The sequence below is a fragment of the Zingiber officinale genome, chromosome 4B, assembly GCF_018446385.1.
Source record: "Zingiber officinale cultivar Zhangliang chromosome 4B, Zo_v1.1, whole genome shotgun sequence".
Classification (NCBI taxonomy): domain Eukaryota; kingdom Viridiplantae; phylum Streptophyta; class Magnoliopsida; order Zingiberales; family Zingiberaceae; genus Zingiber; species Zingiber officinale.
The window spans coordinates 129,609,392-129,630,825 of record NC_055993.1 but is presented as its reverse complement, the minus strand read 5'-3'; the positions used below and the strand labels follow the sequence as shown (position 1 = coordinate 129,630,825).

At 36.4% G+C, this 21,434-nt stretch overlaps 1 protein-coding gene across 2 annotated transcripts; it reads right to left on the bottom strand.

The window, feature by feature from the left end:
• Positions 1 to 2,425: 2,425 nt before the first annotated feature.
• LOC121976701 (scyllo-inositol 2-dehydrogenase (NADP(+)) IolW-like) lies at positions 2,426 to 20,139 on the bottom strand. Of its 2 annotated transcripts, XM_042528994.1 has the most exons (13): positions 19,754 to 20,139; positions 19,533 to 19,672; positions 19,304 to 19,444; positions 6,790 to 6,838; positions 6,569 to 6,586; positions 5,680 to 5,795; positions 5,495 to 5,608; positions 4,925 to 4,975; positions 4,379 to 4,467; positions 4,238 to 4,298; positions 3,993 to 4,070; positions 3,227 to 3,337; positions 2,426 to 2,783 (listed from the first exon to the last, which is right to left on the bottom strand). In XM_042528994.1, the coding sequence occupies exons 2-13, from the start codon at positions 19,665 to 19,667 to the stop codon at positions 2,652 to 2,654; spliced, it is 1,095 nt and encodes a 364-aa protein (XP_042384928.1). In that variant the 5' UTR covers positions 19,668 to 19,672; positions 19,754 to 20,139; the 3' UTR covers positions 2,426 to 2,651. The 2 variants fall into 2 exon arrangements, with proteins under 2 accessions (XP_042384928.1, XP_042384929.1); XM_042528995.1 differs by lacking the exons at positions 19,304 to 19,444; positions 19,533 to 19,672; positions 19,754 to 20,139 and adding exons at positions 16,017 to 16,352; positions 16,437 to 17,479.
• Positions 20,140 to 21,434: the final 1,295 nt, after the last annotated feature.

Here is a 21,434-nt window from a genome sequence, read left to right as displayed (position 1 = left end):
CGGCGTGTCCGTAAGGTGGACGACTCCTTGATCTTCGGTAGATCGCACCCCGGAAGAATTCCGGCTAAAGATCCTCCTTCTAGGTGGAGTAACCTTCCCACAAAGTCTCAAGAAATATCTAAGTTAAGGCACGAGACTTACGAAACTCGGTGGCAAAGGAGAATAGAAATGCTTACAACCACGCGAGGATCGGAAAAGCAGAGATCGCAGTTCACCCGAGAGCTCAAGAACTTCGCACAACCGCAGACTTTTCTTTCAAGCTTTCTTGTTGTTCTTCTTTATCCCCTCTCGCTTCTCAAAACCTCACTATAGATGTCAGTATGCCATATTGACTCAGATCATCCTTTTCCTCCTTCTCGATTCTCCGAACTCACACCAATGATATCACAACAACCTTTGGCGTCTTCGAGCTCGAACCAATCCCGAGTCAAGCGGATCGCCGGATCACAGCGATCCGTTGATGCGAAATGCACCATGCGTCGCTGAAACCAACAGAAAGACCATTTGTCGCATTCCTCTTATGAACTTAATTTGAAATTAGGCTTGGAATGATACCTGTTAACCTGCAAACTCAAAAGCTAACAGCACAGAGGATTACATCACATAAATGAATGAGATATATCAAAAGCAGTGAAGGAATCGTTGATAAGGCGAACAAATCAGAATGTGTGGATCGGTCACCAGACCGATCACAGTGCCTTGGACCGATCAGGCAACAGCCTGATCGGTCTGAGGCCATTCTGATCGGTCGTAGTGACCGATCAGATTGAGTGTGGATCGGTCCTGACCGATCAGATTGCACTCAGTGTGCTACTGAGTGTTTTCTGATCGGTCTGCAGACCGATCAGATTTCACTCAGTGTGCTACTGAGTGTCATCTGATCGGTCATCAGACCGATCCGTGGAACTTAGTTTCACTGGATCGGTCTGCCGACCGATCCACTGATTCTTGTGTCACTGGATCGGTCTACCGACCGATCCAATGTTCCATTGAAAGTCCACTTAAGTCTCTCTCTGACTTAATCTGGAGAACGAGCTACCGAGCCCTCTCCGACTTCATCCGGTCCAGAGAACGAGCTACCGAGCCCTCTCCGACTTCGTCCGGTCCAGAGAACGAGCTACCGAGCCCTCTCTGACCTAGTCCGGAGAACGAGCTACCGAGCCCTCTCCGACTTCGTCCGGTCCAGAGAACGAACTACCGAGCCCTCTCTGACCATTCCGTGCCAAGTCACCATACTTGGACTTTTCCCGTGCCAAGCTCCCTACTTGGACTTTTCACTAGATGTCTTGACCCATCTGGATTTCCCTTGCCTGGCTTTACTCACCAGAACTTTCCCTCCCAACTGATCAACCTCGATCAGTAGTCATTCTTAGTTTAATCAATATCTGATACAAACTTAAATCAGTGTCAACATCAAAACAACAGCCAGGTCAGACTGTATCAACACAAACTAACACCACCTTAATGTTGGTTTTTACAGACCAGCACCAACACGTTGGTGCTGGTCTAGCACCAATACATTGGTGTCGGTCTTTAAAGACAAACACATTGGAGCTGGTCTTTAAAGACCACACCACCTTGGTGCTGGTTTGTAAAATCAGCACCATCTTGGTGTTGATTTCTACAAACCAACACCACCTTGGATGATGCTAATTTGGTGATGTCAGCACCAGTACGTTGAAGTTGATTTTTAAATGTAACTTTATCTTGATATTCGTTTGTAGAAATTAACACCACCTTGATATTGATTTTTATAAACCAACACCTGGTCTTTAAAAATCAACGTTGCAGTTGATTTTAACAAACCAACACCAACATTAGAGTTAGTTTGATGTACTAGTGCTGATCTTCAAAGATCAACACATTAGAGATGATCTTTAAAAACCATCACCTTATATGAAGAAAAGAGAGAGTTACATGCAGATAAAAGGATTAAATTTTTTTTATTTTAATCGTGTCAGATCTCCATATCAGATATCACCCATAGTCATTTCCGCAAGCTATCATTCTTTTGTATTATTAACATGTGAAATAAATGCTCCAAATTAACTTATCCAACTGTAGAAAATTTTATTTTTGATATCTCTGTAATTATGTCTTCTAATTCTATTCAACTATAAGTATACTACTTGGGGATTGTACTACTGTCTTCTTGTATCTAACCTCAAGTTGTCTTGTTCAACCTTGAATTAATTATTTCTTTTTTCACTTATTGTTGAATCTTTTCCTCCATCAAGACGAAACCTTTGGTTGTTCTTTATGTCAACAACCAATAAAGTTAGTAGTTTATCGTGTTATTGATTTCGATACTTTTTTCTTCCCTTTCTCACCTGTCTTATACTTTATACTACTCCATGCACCCACTGTGGCACAAAACATCAGCTCTTTGGGTTGCAGTTTCTCATTGATCTGAGCTCCCTAGATGGCTCAACGAAATAATAATTTAAAACCTTCACGAAGAGGAGATGAAAGAGTAACAAATAGCAGTAGTTATTATGCCCATTACACATATTTTACTCCAGGATCAACATAAAGTATCAAAAAGAAATCCTCCTCTTCTATAGGCATACTACATATGAGTTTCTTCTACCAAATCAAAAATGAAAGAACTGATTTTATTTTTCTAGAAAAGACTCTTGAACACAAGTTAATCATAGCCTTTTCACATGGACAGGATTTCCTTGTTTCATGCTTGATTCAAGCATGGCTTCCAGCACAGCAACATCGCGTGCCCCTTCGATATATGAACTACGAGCTTCGGGGTTATGGCCAGATGAACCCTCCTGAGAAAGAATGAGAGGTGATAAAACTAACCGGCAATACTGAAAAAAAAAATGACAGACTTGAAGCACAAGAGCACATTTGCAAGTAATTTAAGGTTGCACTGATGCTATGAGTTTGGTAGCAAGGTAAAATTGATAGCAAGATAAAATAGGAAAAGAAAACATTTCTCAATCAGAACTAATGAACTTCAAAAAGCATAAAGTGTAAAAAGTTTACTAAGTCGACCTTCAGATGGTATTCAATTGCACTAGTTCTGCCTTGAGATTGAAGCAATCATTTTAGGCACAAACTTTTACAGCGTATAAGATTTATGAGTAATAAATGCAGGGAAACAGCCAAAAAAGGATATGGAAGTTCCTAAATAGTTCTTATAGATCAACTTGGAATATGAGGGAGGAAAAGCTACATTTCTAAAGTGATAAATAAAAAAAGGACCCCCTACTTTGTTATTGGTTTGTAAAACATCCGAAATAAATGCCTTCAATTCCTCATTTACGCCAGAGAAAGGATAAAAAGTACTTTGGCAATGGCCACCTGCTGTGTAAAAGCGTACCTGCAGATGACAGTTAGTAATTAATATTAGTTGACATTATGTAGAACTTACCAAATGCAGTTCTTTTTCACAATAAAAATGGGCATGCGAAGGGAAAATATCTAAGTTGATTCAAGATGAGAATGTTGGAGCAAACATCCAACATCTATAAATAGCAAGCATAGGGAGAGGGCACGAAACTAAGAAACAGTTTAAGACATGGATGTCTCTTCCAAAATTGAGAGTAGAGCAAGTAATCGAAGTAGAAAACAAGAAATTCCATGGGAGCATTTGCTAGGCCACATTTGGGAGCATATGGACTCTTAATCCAAGTAACTGTATGCTCCATGCTTTCTACTCTTTTTTACAGGAATAATAAAATTTCCTTTTACAGGACTAACAAAGGAATACACTTGACTGCCTAAACCTTGCAGACAAGTTGAGGTCTAAAATGAAACTCCTAAAGTTGCAAATATAATAAAATAAATTTGCATGCTAAAAAAACAATAAAATAAGAATAATAATAGGAAAAAAAAAAAGCAAGCAAGAACTACTATGAATTACAACCTAAAATAGAGAGTTCTTCTAAGTATATCACGTGTCAATAAGCATAAGCATTTTACATCCTCAAAGAATTGGTAAGAGATACAAATGAGTCTTATTTCCATTATTATACCATATAGCCATGACGACCATTGTCAATATCACGCTCAATTTGCAATGCTCCTTTAGAACCATCAATACGCCAATATATCTATGAACACAGAAAACAGTGCAGTTAGATGAGTTTAAAATAAAAGTTGTCCCTTAAGAACATAAGATAACGTGCATTATGCAGTATTTCTGCAACATTGTTACACAAGCACTTCTACCTCATGATACATATTTGTCAAGAAATTTAGAAGTGATTGCTCTACTTACCTTTGGAGAGCTTGAGTTCACTGCCATTACAAATACCCCCGCACACCCATTTTCCAATTGGCTACATGTGCAAATATTAAGAATAAAGATGGTGACTATATTTTTGAAACTTAATTGAAATTTGAAGCAGCATAAACTCACAAGAGAGAGCATATATTATCAGGTGGAGGCAGAGTCACATCCACATGACGAGTAATGGCAGATACCATGTTGATCTCACACCCAACAATCTATAAAGCAAAATGATGAAATGATTATTAGAATTACAAGACTTCTCATTTATTTAACAGAAGTTACCTAACTATCATAAATACAATAATAAAAAAAAAATTAAAACTGCATCATAGAACAACTTACCAATCTCAAAGTGAGTTTCAGAGAAAATTTCTATTAGGTTGGTCAATCCACAAGCAAACACCAATTCTGATAATGGATTGGATGGTATCTAATAGTAAACCAAATGGCGTACTGAGTTGTACCAAATGGTATGCCTAGAAAATATTTAGATTTTTTTTGTTTTTCTCAACTGTATTGTACTAGTATGTTATCACCAATAGATTGGGTTTGTTGTGGCATCTGAATCAATATTCAAAGGCCAGGCAACAGCTGTCTTGGCTTGTAAGTTGCAGTAAAACTGACGTCCAAACATAAAATTGTCAAAATCTATTATAACAGAATTGACCTCACCATTCTCAATCCTGCAATAAAGTGTACGCCCATATCCAGAATGAAGCCTCCCTGTAAGTGTGAGAAAAGTAAAAGATGAAGCTATGACATTCCAATATCTATGATTTTTATCATCGCTTAAACTTGCGAGTACACATGGCTTGGTTTAACTAAAACATAGTTTAAGAGATACAAAACACACAAATTGAGTAACTTGTTTCTGATGTATGACTATTGTACCATCCTGTCATAAGCCATAACTCGATTTATCATACCAAGTTCCCATTCAAACCAAAAAAAAAAAAGATTCAGATTATCATACCTTCATTGACTTATCCTACTTTTTTAGTTATGTATAGTCTGACTAGTACCATACCATTTTGCAATGCTCCAACTACCCACTTCTGGAACTAGTAGGATCAAAATGAGCCTTGTTTTGTGGTATTTATAACAAAAATAAATAGCAGAAACACAATATTGAGTGTAATCAGTAGGACCAAAATCACATTGCTAGTGAGTGTCAGCAGGATGCTTTAAACCATGTGTTTCACAGTCCAGTTTCATGGCAATCCCAATTAACTCTTCACTTACAGTAAAATTTCGCCGCCAGGAACTTGAGAAGTATGGATTTTTACTGTTCATTGATCCCTCAATGCTGACTTGGACGTGCATCATATCACCAATGCTATTCAACAATTTTCTGGACTGTACAACTAAGGTTAGAATGTGTTTAATTAGGCCTTATAAAGAAGGCAGTAATTTCAAAAAGTGGGTACCTCAACAAATGCAGGTTCAAAGCGATAATTCTCAGCTAGAGCCCAAACCGGTTGGCGAGGGAGGTCATTGCAAAAAGAATTGTAGGACGATAGTGCTGCCTCTGCCTCACTCACAGCTGAAGATTCAAATAATTGTTTAAATGACAAATGAATGTCGTCTCTAAAGAAGCTAAGAGAGTATGGCAGAACACTGCAAAGAACATTCTTGCCAAAACATCAAGGTTCTTTCATAATGTATGAAATGTTTTGGCGGGTCTATAATTTTTCATGTGATGGTAAGTGAATAATGAGTTGTGATAGAAGCACGAAATAAATTGATTCTGCTATATTGTAACTTATTATTGCAGGTGCCGACCACTTTGTATGAGATATCATTTGCTATATTGGTTAGAAATTATTCTTTCTTGGTGATTGCTAGACATAGGTAAAAAAGAGAGGGAAAAGAGAATAAATAAAGTCCGCATTAACTGAAAAATAAAATGAAATGTATTAGGATCACATTAACTGAAAAATAAAATAAAATGTATCACTGGAATGTGCAAACTAAAATGCCTTAAATTTACAAGCACTAAGATTTATACTTTATTTTATTGCTTTATAATTCAGAAAAAGGTATGATTTATCCTGAACAAGGACAAGTTGGAACACTAAAGAGGAGAATAACTTCTTAGACATTCAGAAGCAGGATGAAGTAAAAAACTTATTTGATAGTCTAAAACAGGATGAAGTAACTAATTTATCATAACTACAATTTGATGGAAACACATATTGTTAGAGAATACAGGATTGCTAGTCAAGGGAGTATAGTGCAACATTGGTACTTGTAGACTTAACATTGGAAATACAAATTTGGATACATGATACAGGATTGAGGATACCAGGTACTTACATCCAGCAGCAGGTTTCTCTTTGCCCACCAAGTTGTAAGCCACAGAACACAGGAGAAATTGAAAAGTATTAGGTAAAAACTAGTCTCAAATACTAAAGAAGAAAAGTGAAAGTTGATGTATACCGAGCACATATAAGTTGAAATGTTCTTAAAATGAGCCTTTCAAGTAAGAGGCTTTGAGTTTTCTTTTTAATTGGCAAGATAAAGCAAACTTTTAGTACCTTGAATAACATGCTTTCCTGCTCTCAACATCTTTAGGGAAACTTCAATCTGCAAGTTTTGTTATCTTAACTTTACTATAAGTGATTATTTTTGGATGATAAATAACCCACTAATATAAATAAGCTTCAAGTTAATTGTATAGAAAACACGAAGATAGATGTAAAGAGGGAATTGAAGAGCATTTAACCATCCATGATGAGAACAATAATGGAATTGACACATCATATAAGAATGCACAATATATCTAAAGGGTTAATCATGTAAGTTGTTCTGTTGTTGCTGTAGATCAGATTGCCATTCTTTATAGATTCAAGGCTAAGAAATGTTTTATCAATTAGTAGTTTCAGTTTGATCCCTGGAGTTCCCAGTCTGACAATTTAGCACCTGCTTTAATCAACCAAAACATTCTATATTACAAAAATTCTAGAAAATGGTTTAGGATGCTTTGGAAGAAAAATTTGAAATGATGCACTGAAGTCAAACTCTAAATTGATATATTCGAAACTTTGAGGGGCAAAACTAGATAAAATAATCTTCAGGAACAAACTGAAATTAATCTTAAAATGTTCAAGAGCCGTTCATTTTGGGCTTAGTCAATAGAACCCTATATTCTTTCACTATTTAGGAAATATTTCCAACTTTATGTCGCCTCTGGCCAATCATCTGATGATAAATATATGTATTTGCATGATCATTGAATGATTTCTTCAGGTCTATAGTGTATTGGATTCTCTTGCAACTTTGCATCATGCTATTACTATGCAAACACAGGTCCACTATAATCCTGGTATTTAGAATATAAATAGATAATAAGGAACATTTTTTTGACATTACTGAAGCTTAATCAAATCATTAAAATGATATAGCACATGTCATGTGTTCTAGATCCCTTAGTAAAATCTCCTTGCTATTTCCTTAGTTATTTTCCCTTGCTGCCTTGCCCCAGCCTAGCCATTAAACCAATTATCTTCTCTTTGTTGCTCCATTTGAAGTAAACTCGTGGATTAGTTCTATACTATAGTTCATAGGCAATTAAGCAGAATGAAGCTTAATATGGCTTAATTGTTTAGGAAGTTTATACTACTACAGTACCCAAAGCAAACCTACAATAAAGAAATTTCAAATACCATGACCATGATATTCTGGTTCGAATCCCAATGCAGATTCTTAAAATAGTGAATCCTGTCGAACGGTTGTGAACACTAACAGCTGTGAGCACATAGGAAATCAAGGGATGTAGTTAGCAAGATATTAATTTCCTACATACAAACTAATTAGTTTCCTATTCGCTATTAGTTTCCTATTCTCTCTTTTATTGTAATTTTGTATATATTGGGTATTCCCATTCTAAATGTAATACAATTGGAGACATTAATTCTTTCCACAAGATATCTGAGCATTAAGCCTTCATTGCTAATTCTCTACTTCTGCATTTATCATCATGGCCGATTCTGCATTTTTGCATTTCCTAAGCGGATTCAACAATATAGAATTGAGAAACTTCGAGGATTGTTGGGTTCTCTTGATAAACCGTCCGGTGCGTGCTCTTTGAGGTATCTCCTCACTCCATTTTTGTATGAATACCTCAAACAATTTTTTTTTATAACTCATGAATAATAGACTCCGGTGCCACATACCACTCTCAATTTTCAAAATTTCCACACTTATAACCCTAGTCCAAGTAACAAAAAACTTGTAGTAGCCAATGGATCTTTAGCTATTGTTGCTGGTTTTGGAAATGTTCACATTACCCCTAGTCTTATCCTTAAAAACGTCCTTCATGCACTAAAATTATCTTCCACCCTTATTTCCGTTCAAAAATTAACTACTGAATTTCACTATCATGCCATTGTTTCCCCTTCTTATTGTGCTTTCCAAGATCAGAACTCGGGGAGAAGGGTTAGACCTGCTAAGGAACATAGTAGCCTTTACTACCTTGAATTAATTTGTCTTTGTCCTTTCACAGTTCTTCCAATAAAGATAACATTTGGTTGTATCACAAACGTCTTGGTTATCGCTCTTTTAGAATTTTAAAGGTCATGTTTCCTCATCTTTTTTAAGGATTAAATGTTTTTGAATTTCAGTGTGATGTTTGCGAATTGGCAAAGCATTCTAAAAAAGTTCTACTCTCTTCCATTTAATTCATAGTAGCATATGGGGTCCTAATATTCCCAATGTTTATGGGGCTTGATGGTTTGTCTTCTTAATTGATGATTGCGCTCGGATTACATGATTGTTTCTCCTTAAATAAAAATTTGATGCCAACATTATTATTCCTAATTTCCACTCCATAATTCAAAATCAATTTGGCGTGGAAATCAAAAGCTTTAGGATCGATAACACAGAAGATTACTTCAACCAAACCTTATCCTCCTACTTCCAAGGGATTATTCATGATTCGTCTTGTGTTCATACACCCCAACAGAATGAAATAACAAAAAGAAAAAATGAGCATTTACTCAACACTACTCGTGTCATTCTTTTCCACAACAATATCCCTAAATCCTATTAGGGAGAGGTTATCCTTAATGCCACATATATAATAAATAGACTTCTCTTGCGTGTCTTAGATAACAAGAGTCTCATAAAACTCCTCAACAATTTTTATCCTCATTTCCAAACCACAAATGGACTTACTCCTAGGATTTTTAGGTGCACTACTTTTGTCCATATCCATGGTCCACTACGAGGTAAAATAGACCCTTGTGCCATCAAATATGTCTTCCTTGGATACTCATCCACTAAAAACGGGTACAAGTGTTACCATCCTTCATCTCAAAAGTATTATATCTCTGTTGATATTACCTTCTTTGAATATACCCCATTCTTCTCCAAGTCCTATCCTCAGGGGGAGATCTCAATGACAAAAGATAGCACTTCTGAGTCATTTGAACCCATTAATGCTCTTGATCTTCCTCCTACTCAAGTCCATACCGAATGACCTTCTATTCCAATTCCATCTAGTGAGTCATCTCCATCTTCCTTTCCATCCAGTGTTTTTTGTGGTACTCCAAGTATTCCCCAAGTGTATTCAAGGAGAAAGGTCTAGATACAAGTCCAAGAATCTCAACCACAAACCTTCGACCTAAAACTGGGATCATGGTAAGATCTTACCCACCTTTACAACCTACTGAATAGATAGCTTTGCCCTTCCCATTGCTGTTAGAAAAGGCACTAGAGAATGCACCAAACACCCTTTCTACCCTCTATCTCACTATGTTTCTCTTAAACATCTATCATCAACCCACAAAACATTCATTATGAGTCTAAATACCATGACTATTCCCCACACTATTTCTAAGACATTGTCAGAAAGGAAATGGAGGGATGTCACGAGGGAGGAAATGGATGCATTGGAAAAGATTAAGACATGGGAGGTTGTTGAGAAACCAAAGGGGAAGAACTTTGTTGATTGTAAGTGGATTTTTATACTAAAATACAAAGCAAATGGATCTCTTGAGAGAGATAAAGCTAGATTGGTGGCAAAAAGTTATACTTAAACTTATGGGTAAATTATCAGGAGACCTTTGCTCTAGTTGCAAAAATAAATACCGTCAAAGTTCTACTATCTTTGGCTGTAACTCCTATAGTATGATATGAAGAATGCATTTCTCTATGGAGATTATGATGAAGAACTTTATATGAACCTCCCAACAGGATTTGCAGGGGATACTAGTAACAGAGTATGTAAATTGAGAAAGACTTTTTATGGTCTAAAACAATCTCCTATGGCATGTTTTGGAAGATTTGCAAAAGTCATGAAAAAGTCTGGGTATAACCAAAGCCAAGGGACCATACTCTCTTTGTTAAGCACTCAACTACATGGAAGGTGACGACTCTTCTAGTTTATGTAGATGATATCATTATAACTGGAAATGATGAAAAGGAAAAAACATGATCTAAAGCAGAAATTGATAGAGGAGTTTGAAAGGAACTGGACAAATTGAAGTACTTCCTTGGTATTGAGGTAGCATACTCTACCAAAGGAATTTTTAATTCGTGACTGATCTGTAAGCTAAACAAGGAAGATTGGGTGTAAGCCGATTTCTAGTCTAATGGATCCAAATCATAAGAAAGGAGAAGCTAAGGAAGAACCAACTGTGGACAAAAGGATGTATCAAAGGTTGGTTGGTAGGCTCATATACCTTGCTCACATTCGTACGGACATAGCATATGGTGAGTGTAATCAGTGTTGTTAGAGGCGCGAGGCGCACCGAGGCACAAAGGGCTCCTAGAGCCCGAGGCGCGCGCCTCTTCAACATGATGTTGATTACTAAACTACTGACACATTCATATATGTCAAATATAATAACTATTAATATTCCACACACAAAAATATCAAATATGACAAGCAAAACAACACCATGATAAAATTAATAAAAGTTTCAAACTTTCAAGTTTTAACTTTCTAATCTAAACTAACAAAGTTAATCAAAACAAGCATAATAAGTCAAATTAATCATCAAGCTCAAGATCATCCTCATTGTATTCTTCTTCTTCTTTATCTTCATATTCTTCAAATTCAATTTTTTCTTCTTCTTCTTCATCTCTAAGTCTAAGAGATGAGTATCTCATAGAGGAAGATGTATTTCCCTTCTCGACTTGTTTAGGCCTAGCATGTGAACTAGAGGCCATAGATGCAATGTTTTTTCCTCTAGTACAATATTCAGGCTCTTCAGCTCCACTAGCCCTAGCAACGACATCTCATGTCAAGTCATCACCTTCAAAACTAACCCATCAACCATTCATTACTATCATCAATATCTGTCAAAGAGATGGGGTCAATCTTATCATGTGCATCATACCAAAATTTTAAGGCACGATTGTACTTTACAAATACCAAATCATTTAAGCGTTGCTGAGCTAGCCTATTCCTTTTTTTTTTTGCTGTGAATTTACAAAATGTCAAAAATCACAATAAGTATAATAAAATAGCAAAGAATATTTTCGACTTATAAAAGTAACATATTAATAGTATTATACATTTATATTTATTACATACTGCTCAAATGCACTCCAATTGCGCTCATAGCCGAAAGTAGTACAAGTGAAGTTAAGCACTTTAATAGCAAACTTTTACAATTTTGGGGTATTTGCTCCATAATATTCCCACCATTCTGCTGGAGATAATACTTTTGTAAGTACCTCGTGGTAGTTTTGATGTGATCAACCAAGTAAAGTTAGATCCTGTTAGTATTTAACCCCTGTGTCTAAGTGTGCAGGAACTTAGGAGCACAGGAAGTCGAGCGAAAGACGCAGCTAGCGAGAAGGTCAGCACAAAAGAGAGCCGACGGGCTAGGTGCGTCCGAGGTACGAGGTGCTGCGGAAGAGTACGCGAGCAAACGAGAAGGAGGCGCACAGCGTTTCCGAGGGATGAGAAGCTGGAACGGAAGTTTGTTCGACGACCGAAAGTTGGGTTCGGGTGAGCCCTATTCCGGATGGCCGAGATCATCCAAGCAGAGTCGGAGCAGAAGACCCAGACCTAAGCAAGCAGAGCCGGAGTGGAAGACTCAGACCCAAGCAAGCGGAGCCGGAACAAAAGAACTCGGACAAAATAGTTAACATGATGTTAACTTGGGTCCGGACGGTCCGGGCACCCGAACTTGGTGCGGACGGTCTAGGCGCGAGCAAGCTTTTATCCGGAACGCGACGTAGCGTGTTTCGTTACGATGGGGATAAAAGCTTATCCCCTCCGAGGCGCCTAGAACCCTTCCAAGCGCCCCGACCAAGGCTATAACCACAACCCTGATCCCAGAAGCTAAAACAAAACACTGGTGACAGATTTCTTTTCAGACTAGTTATGTAATTGAGTGCTTTAATTGTTGTAAAGAGGCTTCTCAGCCTGAAAGAGAATTTAGTGCACTTTCATCTTCCTTGGATTAACAACCTCCCCAGTTGTAACCAAGTAAACCTTTCGTGCCTCTTTTTTTTAATCTCTTATTTTTGTTTATGCAAGTGTTGATTCTTATTAAGCTGTAAAGTTCTAGCAAAGTTCATTTTTCTTTGTACGGCTATTCACCCTCCTCTAGCCACCCGCCCAAGGGACCAACAAGTGGTATCAGAGTAGGTTCGCTTCAGGAGGACTAACCGCCGAACGAAGCACACGAGATGGCCGGACCGAGCATCAACCCACCGAAGTTCAAGGAGGAATTTGTGAGCTGGAAGAAAAAGATGAAAGTATTTTTTAAAACGGATTTTGAATTATTAATAATTATGAAATATGATTTTGTAGCTCCGAAAGACAAAGAAGAATATCAATAGACGAAGAAGGAGCAAGCCGACTTCGTGGCAAACGGCAAAGCAGAGTTCCATCTGCTGAGCGTCTTACCACCACAAGTCAACCAGATCGGAGCCTACGAGTCCACCAAGGAGCTCTGGGAGAAATTCTTAGAACTATACGAAGGGACCTCGGAGACAAAACTAGCGAGACGGGACCTGCTCCGGAACCAGATCAGCAACCTCCGGTTAGTAGAAGGCGAAACCGTCGCACACCTCCACTCAAGAATCAAGAAGCTCATCACCAAACTCACGAATCTCGGAGAAAAGGTAATCAACCGAGATTCGCTAAAGTACGCATGTAACGCATTTCCTAGGACTCCGGAATGGTCGATCTTAGTAAATGCGTATTTCATCTCTAAGGATTTAGAGGTAAAGCATTGCCTTCAAAGCTAAAACGAACGAACCAGATTCTGAGACATCACTTAACAATGATGAAACAGCATTAATGGTAAGAAAATTTTAAAATTATTTAAATCTAATAAATTTAATCAAGTGCAGGGTACAAAAAGAAAAAGGAAAGTAAGATGCTACCACTGCAATGAAGAAGAACATGTCAAACTTAACTGCCCAAAAATCAAAATTGAAGAGCAAAGACAAGGACAAGGAAAAGAACAAGAAGCCAGCCCGACCTAAGTATAATCTAAAGGCGACGTGGGACGACACGTCATCCGAATCAAAGATAGAAGCCCTCGCTGGACTTGTGCTAGTAGCAAGTCACCAAGAAGACAAAGACAAAGTAAGCTAGTCCGAAATGAGCATCGAGAGCATCAATGAAAGAGGAGCGATATCAGAAGAAAGCAGCACTTCAAGGGAAGCTTCAAATTGCAGGATCGATAAGGTATGTCAGGTAAGGACTCTTCCTTCTGACAAGTTATTTCAATTCATAAAAATATTATCGAAAAACTGCTATAAGTTAGAAAAAGAAAAGAAAGAGCTAAAATCAATCTTGGCTATATCTTGTCGATTAAAACATTTCAATAAAATAAAAATAGAAAATGAAAAATTGAAAAAGGAAATAGAAAGTTTGAAAAGTCATGCATGCTCAACTTGTATTCCGTCTAATTTTAGAAATTATTCAGGACTTAGCTGGTATCTCAAATACCATAAGGGCCAAATTAGGAAAATATCCCAAAAATACATTCCCTAAAAATTTTTTGTTAACCCTGTAGTAAGGAACTTATTTTGGGTTCCAAAATCATACTTGGATTAATTATTTTTGGCTTTCAGACATAAAGTTAAGTATTTAATTTCTCTAAAAGACTTTGTCTAGAAAGTAGTTGTTGCTCTAATATCCAAGAAGGCCTAGTACCTCGTCACAGTCTAGAAGCCAACTATTGAAATAAGTATTTAATTAACTAACTGGTAAGCAATTAGTTATTATAAAAATCTTTTTTTCAAATTTTTTTTTAAAAAATTATTTAGAAGTTAATTTTTTCGAGAAAAATAACTTTATTTGTAAAAATATTAAATTTTCTGAATATTAAATTTTTTTATAATAATTTCAACTTTATATTATCTGACTTATATATGTTAAATGTTTTAAATTTATATTGATAAATCCAAACTTAAATTTTAATTTTTCTCTTAGACTTTTATGTTAGACCTTCCATGTAACGTCTTTAAAGGTACCCTATTTTTTATGTGATCAAAAAGGGGAGTAGTAAAAATTAAGTCTAGGGAGAGGGTAACACAATTTTTTAATTTTTATACTTGCAAATTTTTTTTACTTTCAAAATTTGAACTGTTATTTTATAACTGTTAAATTTGTGGTTTACCCTAACTTAACTTGGGGTTTGCTCACATAAAAAGGAGGAGTTTGTAAGTATCCCGTGGTAGTTTTGATGTGATCAACTAAGTAAAGTTAGGTCCTATTGGTATTTAACCCCTGTGTCTAAGTGTGCAGAAACTTAGGAGCACAAGAAGTCGAGTGAAAAACGCAGCTAGGGAGAAGGATGTCACGGGAGAGAACCGACGGGCTCGGTGTATCCGAGGTACGAGGTACTGCGGAAGAGTACGCGGACGGACGAGAAGGAGACGCGCGACGTTTCCGAGGGACGAGAAGCCGGGGCGGAAGTTTGCTCGAAGGCCGGAAATTAGGTTCGAGTGAGCCCTATTCCGGATGACCGAGATCACCCAAGCGGAGCTGGAGCCGGAGCGAAAGACCCGGACCCAAGCAAGCCGAGCCGGAGCGAAAGAACCTGGACCAAATAGTTAACATGATGTTAACTTGGGTCTGAGCGCCCGGAGCAAGTTTTTATCTGGAACGTGATGTGACGCGTTCCGTTGCGACGGAGATAAAAGTTTATCCCCTCCTAGGCGTCTGGAACCCTTCCAGGCGCCCCGACCAAGGTTATAAATACAACTTTGGTCCCAGAAGCTAAAACAGAACACTTGTGATAGATTTCTTTCAGTCTAGTTCTGTAATTGAGTGCTTTAATTGCTGTAAAGAGACTTCTCCGTCTGAAGGAGAATTTAGTACGCTTTCATCTTCCTTGGATTAACAATTTCCCCAGTTGTAGCCAAGTAAATCCTTCGTCCCTCTTTTTTTTTAATCTCTTATTTTTGTTTATGCAAGTGTTGATTCTTATTAAGCTGTAAAGTTTGAGGAAGGTTCGTTTTTTTTGCAGGACTATTCACCCCCCTCTAACTGGCCGTCCAAGGGACCAACAACTCTTCTATGTATAATTGTCACATTCCTCCTAAATAGCCTTTCTGCCTTTCGATATATAGAGAGCTGGGTAGTGATTTTATCTTGCTCAGCAGCGCTTGAAACCAATCTCTCCATAATTTTAAACAAGCCATTTACCACTTCTCCACAAATATTTGAATCTGTGTATGAATAAAAATATTCTGGATTCAAATAATGCATGCAAAGGCCGATGAAGTATATCTTTAAAATATGCACAATACTACTCCAAAATCTAAGTGTCATGATGATTTTAATTACCTTCTTTCCCACTACTTCTTTTGCCCATTTACTCTCTGTCAAATCCTTTGAAATGAACATTTTTCTTAAATTTTGCTTCTGTAGGTGCATCCTTTCAAGAGTGAAAAAAGCAGTAGCAAATCTTGTGACACCCGCCTGACAAAGTTTGTCTTGTGAATTGCCTCAACATATTTACCATGCCGGGGCGAACATAAATGTAAGCATTCACACTCATTGTCTTCTTCAATGTTGCTTTAAAATCAAGCAATTTCCCAATATCTTCTAATATCAAGTCAACGCAGTGAGCAGCACAAGGAGTCCTATACAAGTGTGGCCTTTTTGCTTCTAATAATTTTCCTACAAAAGAAGTTAGAAAACTAGATAAGTTTAACATATATAAGAAAAAACATATTGATAAGAAAGAATTAAATAGATTCTTACCAGCAAGCACATTGTTACTTGCACTATCCGTAACAACTTGAACAACATTTCTTCTCCTACACACTCCATAAATCAATCAAGCAACTGAATATTTTCTCCAGTCCTTGCATAATCAGAAACATCGACCGATTCGATGAAAATTGAACCTTTAGGAAAATTCACTAAAAAATTAATCCATGTCCTATGTCTTTTATCTGTCCACCCATCTGCCATCAAACTACAACCATACTTGGCCCATTCTGTTTCACACGATTTAATGTAATCATTTGTTACACTATCAACAGCCTTTTTTAGAAAAGGAACCCACACCTCATGATAATTAGGTCCTTTTAGACCAACACCATATTGGACAACCAAGTCCAACATCCTTTTGAAGCTTGAATAGTTAACGGCATTAAAAGGAATTGCCGCATCATACATCCACGCAGTTATGGCCATACAAGCTTTTTCCCTTAATTCTTTCTTGTATGCCTCATTTATCATAGTTTGTCTCTTTGTACCCTTTCTATTTTCAATATTTTTTTGCACATTAGGAGCAAAATACGTATCCATTGGACCTATTTGTCTGGGCCTTGTTTGCATATTCACTGATGTAGAATTTGTACTTATACTTATAAGCGGCACAGCTTTAACTCTAATATCATCCATATCAATATCATCACCAAGAGGGTCTACGTTCTCAAAGTCCAATGTCGCAAGTTTAGAAAGATTACTTCTCTCCATCTTTTTCTGCATGAAAATTTTAATTTCTTCACCTACATGAGGCGGACATCTTTTGTAAGTCGTAGTATTTTGAAACCCCCCAACAAGATGTTGTTTTGTACAATAGATACCCCTTTTGTAACTTTTTGTGACAAAAGTTACAAATCAAATCATTTTTGTTATCGGATTAACTTTTTGAAAATAATTTTATGTCGGATCTTTTGATATATATGTTGGAGTATTACTTACTACCTTCTATGATAATTGAACAAGAAAATAGTCTGAAAAATCAAAAACAAAGTTAAAAAGCACTTTAATGGAAAAGCTCTGAAAAATCAAAAACAAAATTAAAAAAACACTTTAATGGAAAACTACTGTACCAGCAATAGACAAGCACTATACTAGCAATAGAAAAACAGGAAAAACAAAAAGAAAAACAGGGGGAAAAAATGAAAGAACAGGACCAAAAAAAATAAAAAAATCGGACAGCGGCAAAACTGGACAGTAGTCGGCAGCAAGAACACAACTTGCAAAAATGGAAAAAAACAAACAAACAAAACCGGACAGCAGCAAGAACACGAACCAGCAACTCAACAAGAAGAAAAAAAAGAAAAAGAGAAAGAAAAGAAGATACCAGAACAAAGAGAATAAAAGAAGAAGATGAAGAAACGAATAAAAACTAAACAATGAAAACAAAGAAGAGAAAAAGAAGAAGAAAATAAATAACAGAAGAAGAGAAGAAGAAGATAACAGAAGAAGAAGAAGAAGAGAAGAAGAAGTGAAGAACAGAAAAACAAAAAAAAAGAAGGAAAAAACACATACCTGGGCGATGGCACGACTCAGCAACGGCGGCGGCGGACGACGACAATACCTGGGCGACGACGCGACTCTTCTTCAAATTCAGGTTTCTTCTTCTTCTTGCATTCTTTTCTTCTTCCCTTTTATCCTTTTCTTCTTCGTGCCCTAATTCCAAACCAAATTGGTTTGAAATGCTTTTTTTTTTGGTTAAAAATCCATAAATGGTTCACGATCGCGCCATAGTTGAGGACTTGAGGTGCAAAGGTGCCCTAGGCACCAGGGTGCACTTGACGAACAGCGCCCGCCTCCAGTGGGAAAGGACGTTTTTCCTAGCACCTTGTGCGCCTGACGCCTCGGGCGCGCCTTTAATAACACAGAGTGTAATAAGCCAATTTATGCATGATCCAAGAGAATCTCACCTTCAAACTACTTACCAAATATTACATTACTTGAAAGGTAATCCGAGAAAGAGAATTTTGTTCAAGAAAAATGAGACGCTAGCTTTAGATGCTTACACAAATGCAGACTATGCAAGTTCTCTAGTGGATAAAAGATTAACTGTAGAATATTGTAATTTCCTGGGTGGTAATTTGGTGACATGGAGGAGTAAGAAGCAAAATGTGGTGACAAGATCATATGCAGAATCAGAATTTATGGTCATTGCTCAAAGGTTATGTGAACTACTATAGTTGAAGATTATTCTAGATGATTTGAAAATCAAATGAGAATACCCCATGAAACTCTATTGTGACAATAAGCCAGCTATCAATATTACCTATAATCTTATTCAACATGATCGGACTAAGCATATTGAAATTGATAAACATTTCATCAAGGAAAAATTGAAGAAAGGATTAGTGGGTATGTCATATGTCCCTTCAGAACTACAATTGGTTGATGTGCTAACAAAGAGACTGAACAATTCTAGATTTCATGATCTTATAGTCAAGCTGGGAATGGAAAACATCTATTCCTCAGCTTGAGAGGGAGTGTCGAATAGCTGTGAATAGTAATAACTATGAGCACAGAGTAGAAAATAAAGAAATGTAGCTAGAAAGATATTAATTTTCTATGTACATAATAATTAGTTTTCTATTCGCTATTAGTTTCCTATTCTCTCTTCTAGTGTAATTTTGTATATAATGGGTATTCCCATTCCGAATGTAATACAATTGGAGACATCAATTCTTTCCACAAATCCCATATATATTGGTGATATCTAGGTCAGCTTTAGAGCTCACTCCAATGTCTCTAACCTTATATTGGCTACATATCTTAGAAGGGCAATGAATTTTCCTAGAGATTTTGTTTTAATCATGGAAAAAATGTCAAAATATTGTACCAAGGCACCAACTTTGAACTCAAACCTGAACTTGGGCAGCAAGAACTACAGCAACGGCAGTAATGGAACTGTCCTGAATAATCTCTTCAATCCCAGAATCGCCCCATTTGTATTCAATGTTCGGTGCAAAATCTCGGGCAAGTTCTGAAGCAGCTTTAGCAGATTCCTACATAGGATGCCCTATAGTGTGAGGAAGATGGCGACTCAAAACTAGCAACAACAAAAATGCTTTGAAGATAAATCAGTTCGCATACCTCACTGCGGCTCCAAATTGATTTAACAATCACGCGATCGGCTAGTTCCTTCAGCCTAGGGATATACTGTGTGCGAACAAAGATGCCCGCACCTAATATCGCAATCTGTGGAAGCGCTACATCTGGATCAACCATTTTCCCTGGATGCATCATTGTAAAAACTTCTTTATCCTAATGCTCGAGTAAGGATCGGCGCAAAAGGCGAAGTATCACGAGCATACCAGATGGATGAGGCAGCAAGAAATCGCCGACGGCAGAGGGAGCGTCTCAGATGCAAAGGCAGTGTCCGTCGACGGCAGATCTGGCCGGCCGGAAATGGAGTGGACGAAGAGCAGGCAACGGATTCGGGTTTACGATCTCAAATCTCATACATAGGTCCGGCCGTATAATTGATTGACAGCATAATAAAAGTTCGAGGACAAATAACAATATAAAGAAATACGAGGATAAAAATGAGAATTAGCAAAATACAAGGGCTCAACGACAAAAACGGTTTCTTCCACGCCTCGTTCGCCGCGGAACGTGGTTTCTGCCGTTCCCGAACGAGCTACTGGAGTGTCCAGCAACTCATCGACTTCCTTGGGGAAATTCGCTGTGATTTCTCCAAACGTTGGATTAGATCGAGCTCGAGTTTGTTCAAATAAACTAATGTATATAGATGATTGCTTCTCAGATTTTGGAATATTCGCCATGAATGTCCATATCGCAAGAACAGTTTAAACACACGAATTGAGTTAATCTGACAACTTAATTGAGTTAAAAATTAATTAAATTGCTGAAAAATTAATTTAAGTTAAAAATTAATTAAGTTAAAAATTTATTTAAGTTATTTAAAAATTAATTAAATTAAGAAATTAATTTAAATTAAAATTTTATTTAAGTTATTTAAAAATTAATTAAATTAAGAAATTAATTTAAATTAAAAATTAATTAATTTGACTATTAATTAAGTTGTTTAAAGATTAATTTAAGTTAAGAAATTAATTTAAGTTAAAAATTAATTAAGTTGAAAATTTTATTTAAGTTAAAAATTTTAATTAAGTTATTTAAAAATAAAAAATAATAATAAAAAATTTAATTTAAAAATATTCATCTAAAATTGGTTCTTAAATGTCTAACATTTACTGTGCTACTTGGTTAGTCAAGTTAAATATTAATATCTAGTTAGAAATTTACTTAAAAATGACTACTTAACTTGATTAATGTATTATTATATTTTTTGCCCAAACTTATGTTGATGCACTAATATAAGCATCTGAAGTTCAGGCAAAATGCTTATGCATCTCACATCATTCTATGTTTTTGAATACACAATCAAGATAAACCTAGTGTGTTTATGAGATGCTCGACTTCTAGATCTATATGATCATATTTTCTATGGGTTCGATCTAGGCTAAGGCCAAAAAAAAAAAATTTGAAGTACTAAGAAAATGAAAATTTTTAGAAAACATAAGTAAATAATTTTCCTAGAAATTGAAAATTATCCGAATAAATATCCACCCCTTAATCTAAGGTCTTAATTTTTAGGTAAAAATAATATATTCATAATTATTTACAAATGTGATAGATTAATAAGTTGAAAGGACTTAATCATTGAATTTCAAATTGATTAATCATAATTTTATTTAATTTATTTTGAATTAATTTAATCTTATTTATCTCACCAGTCTAAATTTTTAGACAAATAGATCCTGTGATTTTGTGAGATAAGTTAAGTTGAATTTCAAGATTTGGTTTAACTTGTGTTAGATTCAAGTTTAGCTTTGGGTTCAACAAACAGACATTCTTTAGATAAACTTCTAAGTTGTGGTGAATCACCTGGACATTATTAGAGTAACCACGCATTTGAAAATTTTCAAATAGTCCTATCAACTAAACTTAGTACAAAACCTTGATCTAACC